A 12,194-nucleotide genomic window follows, 5' to 3' on the forward strand; every position below is an offset into this window, starting at 1 on the left:
GAGGTGGATGAGGCCTAGGGGGCTGGGGGCTCCATCACAACTTACAGATGCCTACCCACCTTCCTGCCCCAGAGATCTGCTGCTCAGCCATAGAAATGGGGACTCCATGGGGGAATGTGGAAATGGGGGCTACTTAAGGAGGGCAGGACAGGCAGGCTAGCTTTCACCCCTGGGTGGGGATTTTTGGGAAATGGAGCCAGTATTCTGCAGTAGTTAAAACACGCCAGGCAGGCTGTGTCGTGGCTCACACCTGTAATCCCAGCACTTTGGGAGGCCAAGATGCGAGGATCGTTTGAGGCCAGGAATTTGAGACCAGCGTGGACAACATATAGGGAGACACTGTCTCTATAAAAAAATTAAAATTAGCCAGGTATGGTGGTGTACGCACTTGTAGGCCCTGCTTTTCTGGAGGGGCTGAGGTACAAGGATCGCTTGAGCCCAGAAGGTAGGGCCTGCCATGAACCATGGTTGCACCAGTGTACTCCAGCCTAGGTGGCAGAGCAAGACCCTGTCTCAGCAACAGAAAAGCCAGGCAGGGCATGGTGCACTTTCTGTGCCCTCTCTGCATTCCTCATCCTAGCACAGTGAACTAGGTAAGGGACCCATTTCACAGGCAGAAAAGCTGAGTCCAAGGAGAAAATGACAACAGAAGGAAGGCACAGGAGGCTTCCTGGGGTCATTGAGGAAGAGTCTGTGAGAAAAACACAAATGACCAATTCTGTTAGGTGACCTTCCAGAAATTCCCTGGGCCAGGTGTCGCCCCACATGTGTTACTGTATGCAGTCCTGCTGACTTCTTTCTAAAAGGTCAGCAAGACACACACACACAAAAAATGCCACAAGCAAAAGTGAAGATACTTGGAGTCAGTAAGAGAGAGAAAAGTTGCCGGGAGCTAGGCTCAGGTCATTCCTCCCCTGAAGTGGAACGTGGAAGGGGCATGTGATACTGGCTGTCGGTACAGCCCTGGGGGTACCTGGCCCCACAGGCTGGAGTAGGGAGCTGGGCCGGGGCTACCCTGTGCAGAGGCAGGCCCTGGGGTTGAGCAGCAAGAGCACATCTTTCCAGGCTTTTGAACCAATCTAGGCAGTTACTTCAACCAGGCAAGTCCGTCATGACCTGAACTCATTCTCCATCCCCAAAAGTGACCCCATAGGGCCTGGAGGATGAGCACAGTCCCGTGAGGGCACCTGGGTCTTGAGGCCGGAGTGCCACTGCCCTGCCTCCCTCCGTCCAGCACAGTGTTTCTGGTGACATCCCACTGTCACGGGTGCAGCCTCCTTATTGGAAGGCGCCTAAAGATTCAGTAGGTGATGTGGGCAGTTGTCTCGGCAGTCACGAATGGTCAGCCGTTTTTATGGGTCCTCCCCATGGACGACGGGAGAGGGGAGAGGCCACCAGGCTGCGCATTACCTGGGTCCCCACCCTCTTCCTCCTCTCCAGCTCTCCTGACAGTTCTCTCCTGCCTGCTCCTGAGGGCCAGTGAGAGGCAGTAAAACCGAGATCAGGATCTAAGGCGTTCCATCTGCTCCAATTCGTTAAGGAAAAGTAGATGACCACAAGCATTGGTGTGTCAGCCATGATCAGTAACACGCTACCTAGGAACCCCTGCCCCATCACTGACTGGGACACCTGGTGTGTGTTGATAGTGCAGGAAGGGGGCTCAGGAGACTGGCGTGCACCCATGCCAGCACCTGCGTAGCTTGGCCTCGGTGCCAGGTTGACCAGTGGACTTGGGGTGGGGCGGGGAGGGGGGGGTGGCAGTAGAGGAACCATCTGTAACCCAGAGGTGACAGTCTTCGTCCCCTACCTCCCCCTGCTCCTGCACCACCCCACTCTCCCTGCAGAAGAGCAAGTGGGCTTTTTCAGGAGCCGTGGATGACAGAGAGGCATCCTTCTGTGCTCCCTGCAAGGACACAGCACCACAGGGCCACCATCTAAAGACTGAACCTGCCCATGGAACTGGCCAGGACTCTGTGACACGGAAAGTGGCTGCCTGAGTCCGTCGTCCCCTTCTCCCTCCCACCATTCCTTCCCAGGCCCTAGAGGAGGTGCTGGGTCTTGAGGTAGCCACAGGGACCCAGGTGGAATCCAGAAGCAGAGAGAATCTCCAGGAGATCCCAAGAATCCATAGTTCATTTTCTCATTCATTCATTCATTCATTCATTGCACACAGTGCACAAAGCCCCGAGATGAGGGAGAGACACAGACAGTCCTGGGTAGTGGAAGTGACTTGGAGAACAGAAGGGTTTTTGTAATGCAGCGTCATCAGCGCTGTCGGGCATTGTGATGCCACGCGAACATAGTATGTGGAGCAGCTTCTGCCTTCAAGAATCAGGCAAGTTTCATAGAGGTGGGGACATTTGGCCTGGGTCCTCAGAGATGGATAGGAGTTCCTGCGATGGAAAAGAGGAAAGGACATTCCTTGGAGATCGTGTGCAAGGGAATGGAACATTCGGGAAACAGGTAAAAATGAACAACACCAAAGAAAATAGTGCGCAGAGGGGAAGGAAAGGCTGAAAAGGTAGAAGATGGTGAGGCAGACGATGCTGAGGGGTGAATCAGGGAGAAGGGTCTGGGGTGGAGTGGGAATGGGGAGAAGGTCCGGGGTGGAGTGGGATGGAGAGAAGGACCCGGACTGGAATAGGATCGGGGAGAAGGGCCTGGAGTGGAGCAGGAATGGGGAGAAGGCCCGGGGTGGAGTGGGACGGGAAGAAGGACTCGGGATGGAATAGGATCGGGGAGAAGGGCCTGGGGTGGAGTGGGATGGGGAGAAGGACTCGGGATAGAGTGGGATTCGGGAGAAGGGCCTGGGGTGGAGAGGGACAGGGAGAAGGGGCCAGGGTGGAGTGGGATCAGGGAGAAGGGTCTGCGGCGGAGCTAAACTGGACGGGGAGAAGGGCCCGGGGTGGGTTGGATCGGAGAGAAAGGCCTGGGGTGTTCTGATTCGGGGCCAGGGAGAGGCCCCCTCCTGGGTTAGGGGAGGTGCTGGGGCAGGCCCAGATCTCCCAGGCTCCCTGGTGAACAGTCAGGGCAGTGCACTCTTTGAAGATCGCCAAGCCTGCAGGGCCCTGGAGGGAGATGTCATGATTAACTTAATGCTGTCACTTGTGCCGCACACGGCGGGGCCCACCCCGGGGGACAGCGAAGGAGCAGGGCGGCTGCGAAGCCCACTGAAAACAAGACGTGAATCTGAACAGTGGCGGAGGGAGACCTCGCAGAATGCATGGAGTTGTCCGAGGGGAGTGACTTGCAAGTGAGGCAGCGGACGAAAGGGGACCAGGAAGACAATAGATGTGACCTTCCGTGGTCCCTTTCCCCTTCTTTCGCACCTAGTCTCTATTTTGTCCTTTCCCTCAGTTTTGGCGGCGGGTTATGGGATGGGGGGCAGTGCTGGGAAGGACACCCGAAGCCTGCAGATTGACGCCACGCTCATCGCAGGCCGGTGGCCGCCACCTCTATCCGCCACCCGACAGGACCCGTCCATGAGGTCCCAGGCCCAGGGCGGTGCAGAGGCCTGGGTGGGCTGCGGTTTCCCTGCTCGCCTTGGAGGTTTTTCTTAGTGAAGTGTCTGCCATCTTGTGGCTGAGGCTGGTACTGCCGAGGCCCACCGGCAAACCTCCCTTCCGGGCTCCCCAAGGGGGTCCCTGGGCCTGCAGGTGGCTGCGAAGGGAGGAGGAGGAGGGGAGGTGGGCAGTGGCGCTGGCCTCCCTGCGTGGACCCACTTCCTCCCACGCTGTGCTCAGAGAATCTTCTGGAGACAGCAGCTGTGCCTGGAAGGCCATCCTTGTGCCTAGGAGGACCGGGAAGAGGCTGGATCTCAGACACAGGCAGGCTGGGAGGTCTGCACAGGTGTGGCCATAGAACACGGACGCCTCCAGTAGGCAGGCACAGGCAGCTCAGGGCCGGGAGCGAGGCCCCTCTCAGCAGGCGGTGTCAGCCGCGGAGTGGGTAGGTCCTCTGAGGACGATCACACCTGTGGGCAAGAGCACACCCGGGCTCTGGGCCAAGTAAGCCTGTGAATCCCACTGGCGTTGTGAACCCGGAGCCCTTGGGATCCGATTTTTTATTTGCTATTTGGATACAGCTGCAAGAGATGACAGATTATTTTACATCCCTCAGTTCTCCGAACTTGCCTTGGACCAGGAATGTCAGGCCCTCACCTTGCCTTTTTCTCTTCTCCAAACTCTCTGGTGCTGCCTGGAGCAGATGGCACCCCCCACAGACGTCGTCCTTATTGTTGTCACAGAATATTCCATTTCCACAGCCACCTGGCATCCCAAAGCCTTCCTTCAGTGGGCAGCCTCTTCACAGGCAAATGCTAGCGATGGTTCAAGTCACACGGCAGGCACATACTCCATTTCCAAGGAGGTCATTGCTAACTCTAAATCTACCCCTGTTACTTAGCCAACCCCACATGCTCATTCTTAGAGAGGTTCTGTTCCCTGAAAACAGTCTGGAGCCAAATGCTGTGTGAGCTGGGGCCCAGTCGTGGAAACAGAAAACTTCCATTCCGTGAAGCTGGATGGATTCTACAGAAGGAATTCGGTGTTTACAGAATCGTTAGCAGGGCTGTTCGCGTGAAGGTCAGGGAAAAGCACCCCAAGATTTCAGGATACCAAGAAATTACTGAAATTGCCAAAAGTCATTGCTGATGGCATTCCACGGACTCTGTGGAGAGGGCCAGGAGGAGCTGGCAGAGTCTTGGGTCTGCTTCCTGCAGAGTCCTGCGCTCATCCTCACAGCTGCGCCCTGCAAAGAATAGCTTCTCCTTTTACGTAGCCTGCCAAATTTCGTGTGAGTTTCTCTGATTGGTGGAATCTGAAGCAGGGCCTTGCTGGCAGCAGAATCTGGGGAATGCAGTCTGCGAGCTTTCCGCCTGTGCGGTACGAGGGTGAGCTGAGAATGTCAGGGACCAAGGCACAGTATCTGATACACACTTTTAAATATGGGTGATAATAATAGGACTTCCTTCCCGTGGCTGTTGTGAGGCTAAAATTAACATGTGTGAAGTCTTTGCACAGATCATGGCATATGGTAGACCCTCAATAATTGCTAGTTTACAAAAAATTGTCAAAACTGACATTAGAGTGGCTCCTCATTCTCATTCCTAACCCCTGCAAGAAAACTGGCTGCCTCTGAGCTGGCTGGTCTAACCCACCCGTCTTGGCGGGGACCCTGCCCCTTGTCGTTCCGGACCTGCTGGGCCTCAAGATCCTCGATCGGCCTTCTGCTGGCTCAGACGGCGAAACAGAGTTGCAGGAAATAAGTGACATTGCTCAAGAAAAACCTGAAGCAGTGAATCATGCTGAATATTAATATTGGATGCACTGTGCTTGGCAGACTTGAAGACTTCATCTCACATGGACCAGTGGACAGTCAGAGTGTGGTTGGTCCCCTCGTGAAAACATGGGTCCTGGCTCTGCTTTGCAGCTCTGTACTGAATGGAGGCAGTGAGAGTGGGTTGAGCCTCTGTGGCCGTGTGCTCACATGCTTCAAGCAGCCTGCAACAGGAAAGAATTAGGGCACAGCTGAAATCCGAAGGGGAGAAGAAGCAGGCTGAAATCCACGGGGAGCAATGTCTATTTCTTAGTCTGTCTCCTGCCCCAAATAGCCCCTCTCTCCTTTCCCAGCTTGTGTTGATACGTGTCTTTCCCTGGCAGCAGATGTCACCGGGACGTAAACTAGGACGCAGAGGGTGGTGATGAGCCACAGGCCACATCCTGCCCTGCCCTGACTCCCCAGGCTCCCTGGCCTGGAGTTCAGAGTACAGACCCCAAGCGACCACCTGCTCACCAGGACGTGCCAGCAGGGTCCTTCTCCCCAGAGCCACAGCGAGTGAGGGGACACTCTGTCTATCCTGGGAGTGGGCTGGGGTCCTGTTCCTGAGCTGGTGGGCAGATGGGATAGTGCCAGGTAGAGCTGCAGCCATTCTGTCCATCCCTGCCCCATCCCTACCCTGTCCACCCGTTTCATTCCCTCCCACTGTGGCCCTGTTGAGCCCTCTCAGGGACATCCATTTACCCTCGGGGACAGCCAGGGAGCCATGCTTACCTGCTGTTTCCCCTGGGAGAGCTTTGGGGCCAGTTTCAAACAGACCCACAGCGTCCAAACCAGGGCCCCCAACATGCACTTGGGACGGCAGGGGTGTGGGGGTAGAGTGTAAGTTACTGATTTAAAAATCTGATATAAACCTGATTTCAGTTCCCAGTCAGCTGAGGCACAGCAAGGTAAGTCGCTGCCCAGCGTCACTCCACTTGGAATGCGGAGAGCCCGGCCTAAAGGGGACCCACTGCACATCCCAAGCCACGCGTCTGCTCACTGCAGCCCTGGCCCCTCAGTGCCACCCCTCGCAGGTGCTGTCTCTCTAGCATGGGAGCTGATGGCGCCTTTCTGTGTCCCCACAGGTTCTTTCAGAGCACGGCTTCGGCCCCATCACTACCGACATCCGGGAGGGACAGACTTTCTACTATGCGGAAGACTACCACCAGCAGTACCTGAGCAAGAACCCCAATGGCTACTGCGGCCTTGGGGGCACCGGCGTGTCCTGCCCAGTGGGTATTAAAAAATAATTTCTCCCCACATGGTGGGCCTTTGAGGTTCCAGTAAAAATGCTTTCAACAAATTGGGCAATGCTTGTGTGATTCACAATCGTGGCATTTAAAGTGCACAAAGTACAAAGGAATTTATACAGATTGTGTTTACCGAAGTATAATCTATAGGAGGCGCGATGGCAAGTTGATAAAATGTGACCTATCTCCTAATAAGTTATGGTGGGAGTGGAGCTGTGCAGTTTCCTGTGTCTTCTGGGGTCTGAGTGAAGATAGCAGGGATGCTGTGTTCACCCTTCTTGGTAGAAGCTAAGGCGTGAGCTGGGAGGTTGCTGGACAGGATGGGGAACCCCAGAAGTCCTTTATCTGTGCTCTCTGCCCGCCAGTGCCTTACAATTTGCAAACGTGTATAGCCTCAATGACTCATTTGCTGAAATCCTTGGCTTTACCAAATCTAGACATGCATAAGGTGCTTTCTCTCCCTTTTCAGCCCTCTCTGTGCAGAGAAAAGATGTGAGTCCGCTTGATGAATCCTAATGCTTTGCTTAGAGCTATGAGAAATGTTTGTTTTAATAAAAACCTACAGTCCAATAATGCCAGCTGCCTGACATCTTCTCTGTCTTTGGCTTGCTTAGGTAGGATATTTTTAAGTGCTGTAAGATGAATTTAAGAGCTCTAAACAGCTTGGGAGGGAAAAAGCCTCAGAGCCGTTTACCCCCAAATGGGAACAATTCGGATGAAATTTTTGGTAAACATGCACACCTCTAGCTCCTTGCAACCTAAGTAATAGTAGTTGTTCTCCAGGTGCCTGTCACATCCCTCACGTCACAGGTTGTTCTAGTTATAGCAGACCCCTTCAATCCCTGCCCTTAAGAACCTTTACATTCCAGACAAGGAGTCATAAACATGGAAAGAAATGATGAAATAAGATGATGTCAGGTTCTGATGAGGGATGCGAAGATGATGAATGGGATAGGGCAGTCAGTTGCGTCTGGGGGCTGTGAGATCGTGTTCAGGGCTGTTTTAGCGAGGTTGGTCAGGGAGGCCTTTGCAAGGTGGTGAGACTTGATGTGTTAGTCCATTCTCGCGTTGCTAGAGACTGGGCAATTGATAAAGAAGAGAGGTGTGATTGGTTCACAGTTCCACAGGCTATACAGGAAGCATGATTCTGGCATCTGCTTGGTTTCTGGGTAGGCCTCAGGAAAGTTAGAATTATGATGGAAGTGGGAGGGGGAACAAGTGGGGGTGCCACATACTTTTAAACTGTGAAATCTCAGGAGACCTCCTTCAGGAGAACAGCACTGAGGGATGGTGCTAAACCCTGAGAAGCCGCCCCCATGGTCCAGTCCCCTCCCACCAGGCCCCACCTCCAATACTGGGGATTACAATTCGACAGGAGATTTAGGGGGGAACACAGATCCAAACCATATCACTTGAGAAGGAAATGAACTAAATCAGTAGTCCCCAGCCTTTTTGGCACCAGGGACCAGTCTCATGAAAGACGATTTTTCCACAAGTGGGTGGTGGGAGGAAGGGGGATGTTTTTGGAATGATTCCAGCACATCACACTTATTGTGCACTTTATTATTATTACATTGTAATATATAATGAAATAAGTATACAACTTATCATCATGTAGAAACAGTGGGAGCCCTGAGCTTGTTTTCCTGCAACTAGATGGTCCCATCTGGGGGCAGTGGGAGACAGTGACAGATCATCAGGCATTAGATTATCATAAGGAGCATGCAACCCAGATCCCTCACATGCACTGTTCACAGTAGGGTTCACACTCCTATGAGAATCTAATGCCACCGCTGATCTGACAGGAGGTGGAGCTCAGGAGGTAATGTGAGCAATAGGGAGCGGTTGTAAATACAAATGAAGCTTCGCTTACTTGCCTGCCACTCACCTCCTGCTGTGAGGCCTGGTTCCTATCAGGCCACCGACCAGTACCAGTCCATGGCCCAGTGGTTGGGGACTCCTGAACTAAATGATGCAGGACCTAAAGGAGGAAGCATGTTGGGAATACACTAGTGGAAGTGGAAGCTATTCCATCAGTAGAGAGAACCCTCAGTGAGGCAGGTGGAACCAGGTCACAGAGAGCCTTCTACAGGATGAGATAATGGGCTTTTTAGTTAATTCTATTTAATTGGGCAGCACTGGAGCTTTTTACACACTTTCTCCCTTATTTATTTTTAACCGGAGCAACTGGTTGGCTGGGGGTATGATTTGCTTGTAGGAAGTTGGATGTGAGGTGGAGGTAATGGGATGAATTGTGCAGTTTTGGCCACACAAATTTGAGATGCTCCTCGGATGTCCCGGTGGGGATATGGAGCAGGGCAGTTGGTTGCATGGGTCTGGATCTTGGAAGGGATCAGAGGAGGAGAAATTTCAGAATCCCCAGCATATAGATGGCATTTGAGGCCACGGGACCAGCTGATATCATTTAGGGAGAGACCGGAGAGAGAGAAAGGGTTTGAACATTGAGTGCCGGGGTGTTCTGACATGCAGAGGTCTGGGAAAGAAGGAGCAAAGGAATTGGAGGAGTGACCCCTGAGGTAGGCACAGGCAGCGAGTGTGTCTGTCCTACAAGCAAGTTGCTTCTAGAGTCTGGGGAAAAGCTTAGGCCAACTTCCATGTTCAAAGCAGAGCGAACTAAAACTGACGGGGCGTCCAGCCCTTCGAGGAGGGATCTTGCAGTGTTTCAAGTGGCACATACCTTGAATCTTGCCCTAAGCCTTCCCCAGAAGGCACCGGGATCTTTTACCAAGGTGACTCTGCACTGGTGAAATGGAAATAGCCCAGGCCTTCTAGGAGTTATTACCCACTGCTGCTAAACATGAAAGACCAAGGTCCACTGCAGAGTGGGGTTTATGAAGACCAGGTGACAGATGGGGTCTTGCTCCAAGTCTGTCTCTCAGTGGGTCTGGTGGGTCAGAACAAGCCTGAAGTTATTTCCTCACTCCCAGAATGCGTAGTGTGTATTAGCCATGATTCCAGCTTCTGCAGCTTGATCTGTCAATATCCATTCACCCCACGCGCATATGCCCCTGACCTCCTGCCTGCCCCCTCACCCCCGCTTCTCACTGGGAGGAGTCTTTCTCTTAGGGGTACAGGTTTATTTTTGTTTTTGTTTTTGTTTTTGTTTTTGTTTTGAGATAGAATTTTGCTCTTGTTGCCCAGGCTAGAGTGCAGTGGCGCGATTTCGGCTCACTGCAACCTCTGCTTCCCGGATTCAAGCGATTCTCCTGCCTCAGCCTCCCGAGTAGCTGGTATTACAGGCATGCACCACCATGTCCAGCTAATTTTGTATTTTTGGTAGAGACAGGGTTTCTCCATGTTGGTCAGGCTGGTCTCGAACTCCCAACCTCAGGTGATTCACCCACCTCGGCCTCCCAAAGTTTTAGGATTACAGGTGTGAGCCACTGCACCCGGCAAGGGTGCAGTTTTTTAAATACAAACCAATTGATCCAGAGTTCACAGCCCAACCACCTCCTCTGTCTGGCTCTCACACTCCAGGCTACTCTCCAGCTTTCCTAATTGCCCCAGGCCAAGTGCTTGACAACTAGGGACAGCCCCTGTGCCCCAGAGCTGCTGAAATTATTCACACGTGCCTGTCCTGAGCCTGTTCATTCTGCCATTCCTTCCCATGGAAACCACAGTAGAGGCTCTGTCCACAGTTTCCACCCCCTCTGCTCCAGTTCTTCTGCTTCTCTTGGGACCTGTGAAAAACAAACTCTTAATAGCAGCCATCTCTAGGTCTGTTGGCCTTAATAGACCTAAATAACAATACAACCTATTAAAACATCATGAGATAGATATACCTAATAACTGACAAAATCGCCATTTTAGCTCCCTGATCCATGGAGTAAAGTCTCCTGTACTCCCCCTCTCCCAATATGGTGAATAAAACAATACCTTCTCTGGGGGAATTTCAAATTTTGGTGGCACCAGTGGCAAACTCAAATGATGCAGGGGTGGGCATTGCTGCCTAACCCTATGTTGTCACCCTGTTTGGCAGATGAAATACTGTTTCTGTCTCCCAGTGTTGTGTCATGCGTGGGTTTCATTCACATGTTCTCAGTGTCTTCTTGAAAATCATTATGGAAAATACTTAATGAGCCGGGCCTGGGCACGGTGGCTCGCACCTGTAATCCCAGCACTTTGGGAGGCCGAGGCGGGCAGATCACCTGAGGTCAGGAGTTCGAGACCAGCCTGGCCAACATGGTGAAACCCCGTCTCTACTAAAAATACAAAAAAATTATCCAGGTGTGGTGGTTGGCACCTGTAATCCCAGCTACTGAGGATGCTGAGGCAGGAGAATCACTTGAACCTGGGAGACAGAGGTTGCAGTGAGCCAATATTGCACCACTGCACTCCAGCCTGGGCAACAAGAGTGAGACTCCATCTCAAGAAAAATAAATAAATAAAAATTGAACTGGACAGTTCACTTAGGGACATGTTGCTTGTTTAACGTCTTAGAGCTTCTGTTATGATGGCCATGACGTGTCATTCTACTGCCCCTGGTGACCCTACCACCCCCAACTTCTAGCAGAAAGTGCTGGTAGATTGCCATGCTCTTTCCTGCCAAGCCCAGGCACACTTTCAGAATTCCTCTACACCAAGGACCTTGGGAAGGCCCTGCCAACCTATCAGACTTGGTTTCCAGAGGAAACCCAGAGCTTTCCTTCCAGGTGAAACCAGAATTGCTGACTAAAGCTTTGGATGTAATGTCTCAGCCGGGGGTAAGTTCACCGAAGAGATGTCATCTAAAGAACAGCGTCTCATGATGTTAGCCACAGCATGGTGATCAGAGAGCCTGGGACAGATGCTTTGCTGAAATCTCGAAATTCCACAGAGGCTGGTGGAGCGATCAGCTGGAGTTAAGTGAGACAGACCTGAGGGAAAATGCTAGGTCTGCCTCTTATAGATTGAGTGACCCTGAAGAAGTCACATGATCATTCTGAGGCTCAGTTTCTTTGTGTGTAAAACAGCGATAATCATACCCATGTTGCAGGACTTGGGGAAGATTAAATACTATGCATACACACACATATATATATGTGTGTGTGTGTGTGTATGTATGTATGTATGTATGTATATACTTTGTACAGAGCCTGAGATACAGTAAGTGTTCTCTACATGGTAGATATTATGATTGTCTTCTTGTAAAGGAGAAAAGGGGATTATTTGCTGAGAACTTTAAAAAAATCTCATTCGCTTTTGTGAGTCCACCCTGTCCCCAGAATGATGAGTGACATTTTCCAAACATTATTAGTTTGTCTGAATACTTTATAAAATTTCCAGGGAACAACATTTTTTAACGACATGTTGGCTCTGAGATGTCCTTTCTGCCCCCCAAATTTTAAATATTTCCATCAGAGAACAGGCTACACGTTCTTTGGAATGTACTCTGAGTTCCAACTGGGACATTGGGACACTGGGATGCCAAGAACGTGTCTGCCTGATGTCAGCAGTGGGCTCGAGGCAAATGTCCCTGAGCACCCACTAGTCACTTAGTCGGTGCATCTTCACAGAAGATGACATCTCTGTGGGCCCCTCTCCTCCCCTGCTGTACAGTGGCTCTTCTGTGACCAAGTGGCCCCCTTGGAGGTGGAAGCAAAAGGAAAAGCTCTGGACGGAGGT

General features: G+C 51.9%; 1 protein-coding gene across 12 annotated transcripts in view; it reads left to right on the plus strand.

Annotated features, from left to right (window-relative positions):
• The window catches only part of MSRA (methionine sulfoxide reductase A), a 461,700-nt gene that overhangs the window by 369,117 nt on the left and 80,389 nt on the right, over window positions 1-12,194 (plus strand). For 7 of the 12 annotated variants that reach the window (XR_010159154.1, XR_010159155.1, XM_016959072.4 and 4 more), the window contains one exon: window positions 6,405-6,551. Coding sequence is in view for 9 of the 12 variants with exons in the window: in XM_016959072.4 (XP_016814561.1) it covers window positions 6,405-6,551 (147 nt within the window). In the remaining 3 variants the exon portion in view is untranslated. Of the gene's footprint in view, window positions 1-6,404; window positions 7,143-12,194 lie in introns of those variants that run through there. The other 5 variants (XM_063816129.1, XM_001138036.6, XM_016959076.3 and 2 more) reach the window with 1 other exon arrangement.

Source organism: Pan troglodytes, chromosome 7, assembly GCF_028858775.2.
Source record: "Pan troglodytes isolate AG18354 chromosome 7, NHGRI_mPanTro3-v2.0_pri, whole genome shotgun sequence".
Lineage (NCBI taxonomy): Eukaryota > Metazoa > Chordata > Mammalia > Primates > Hominidae > Pan > Pan troglodytes.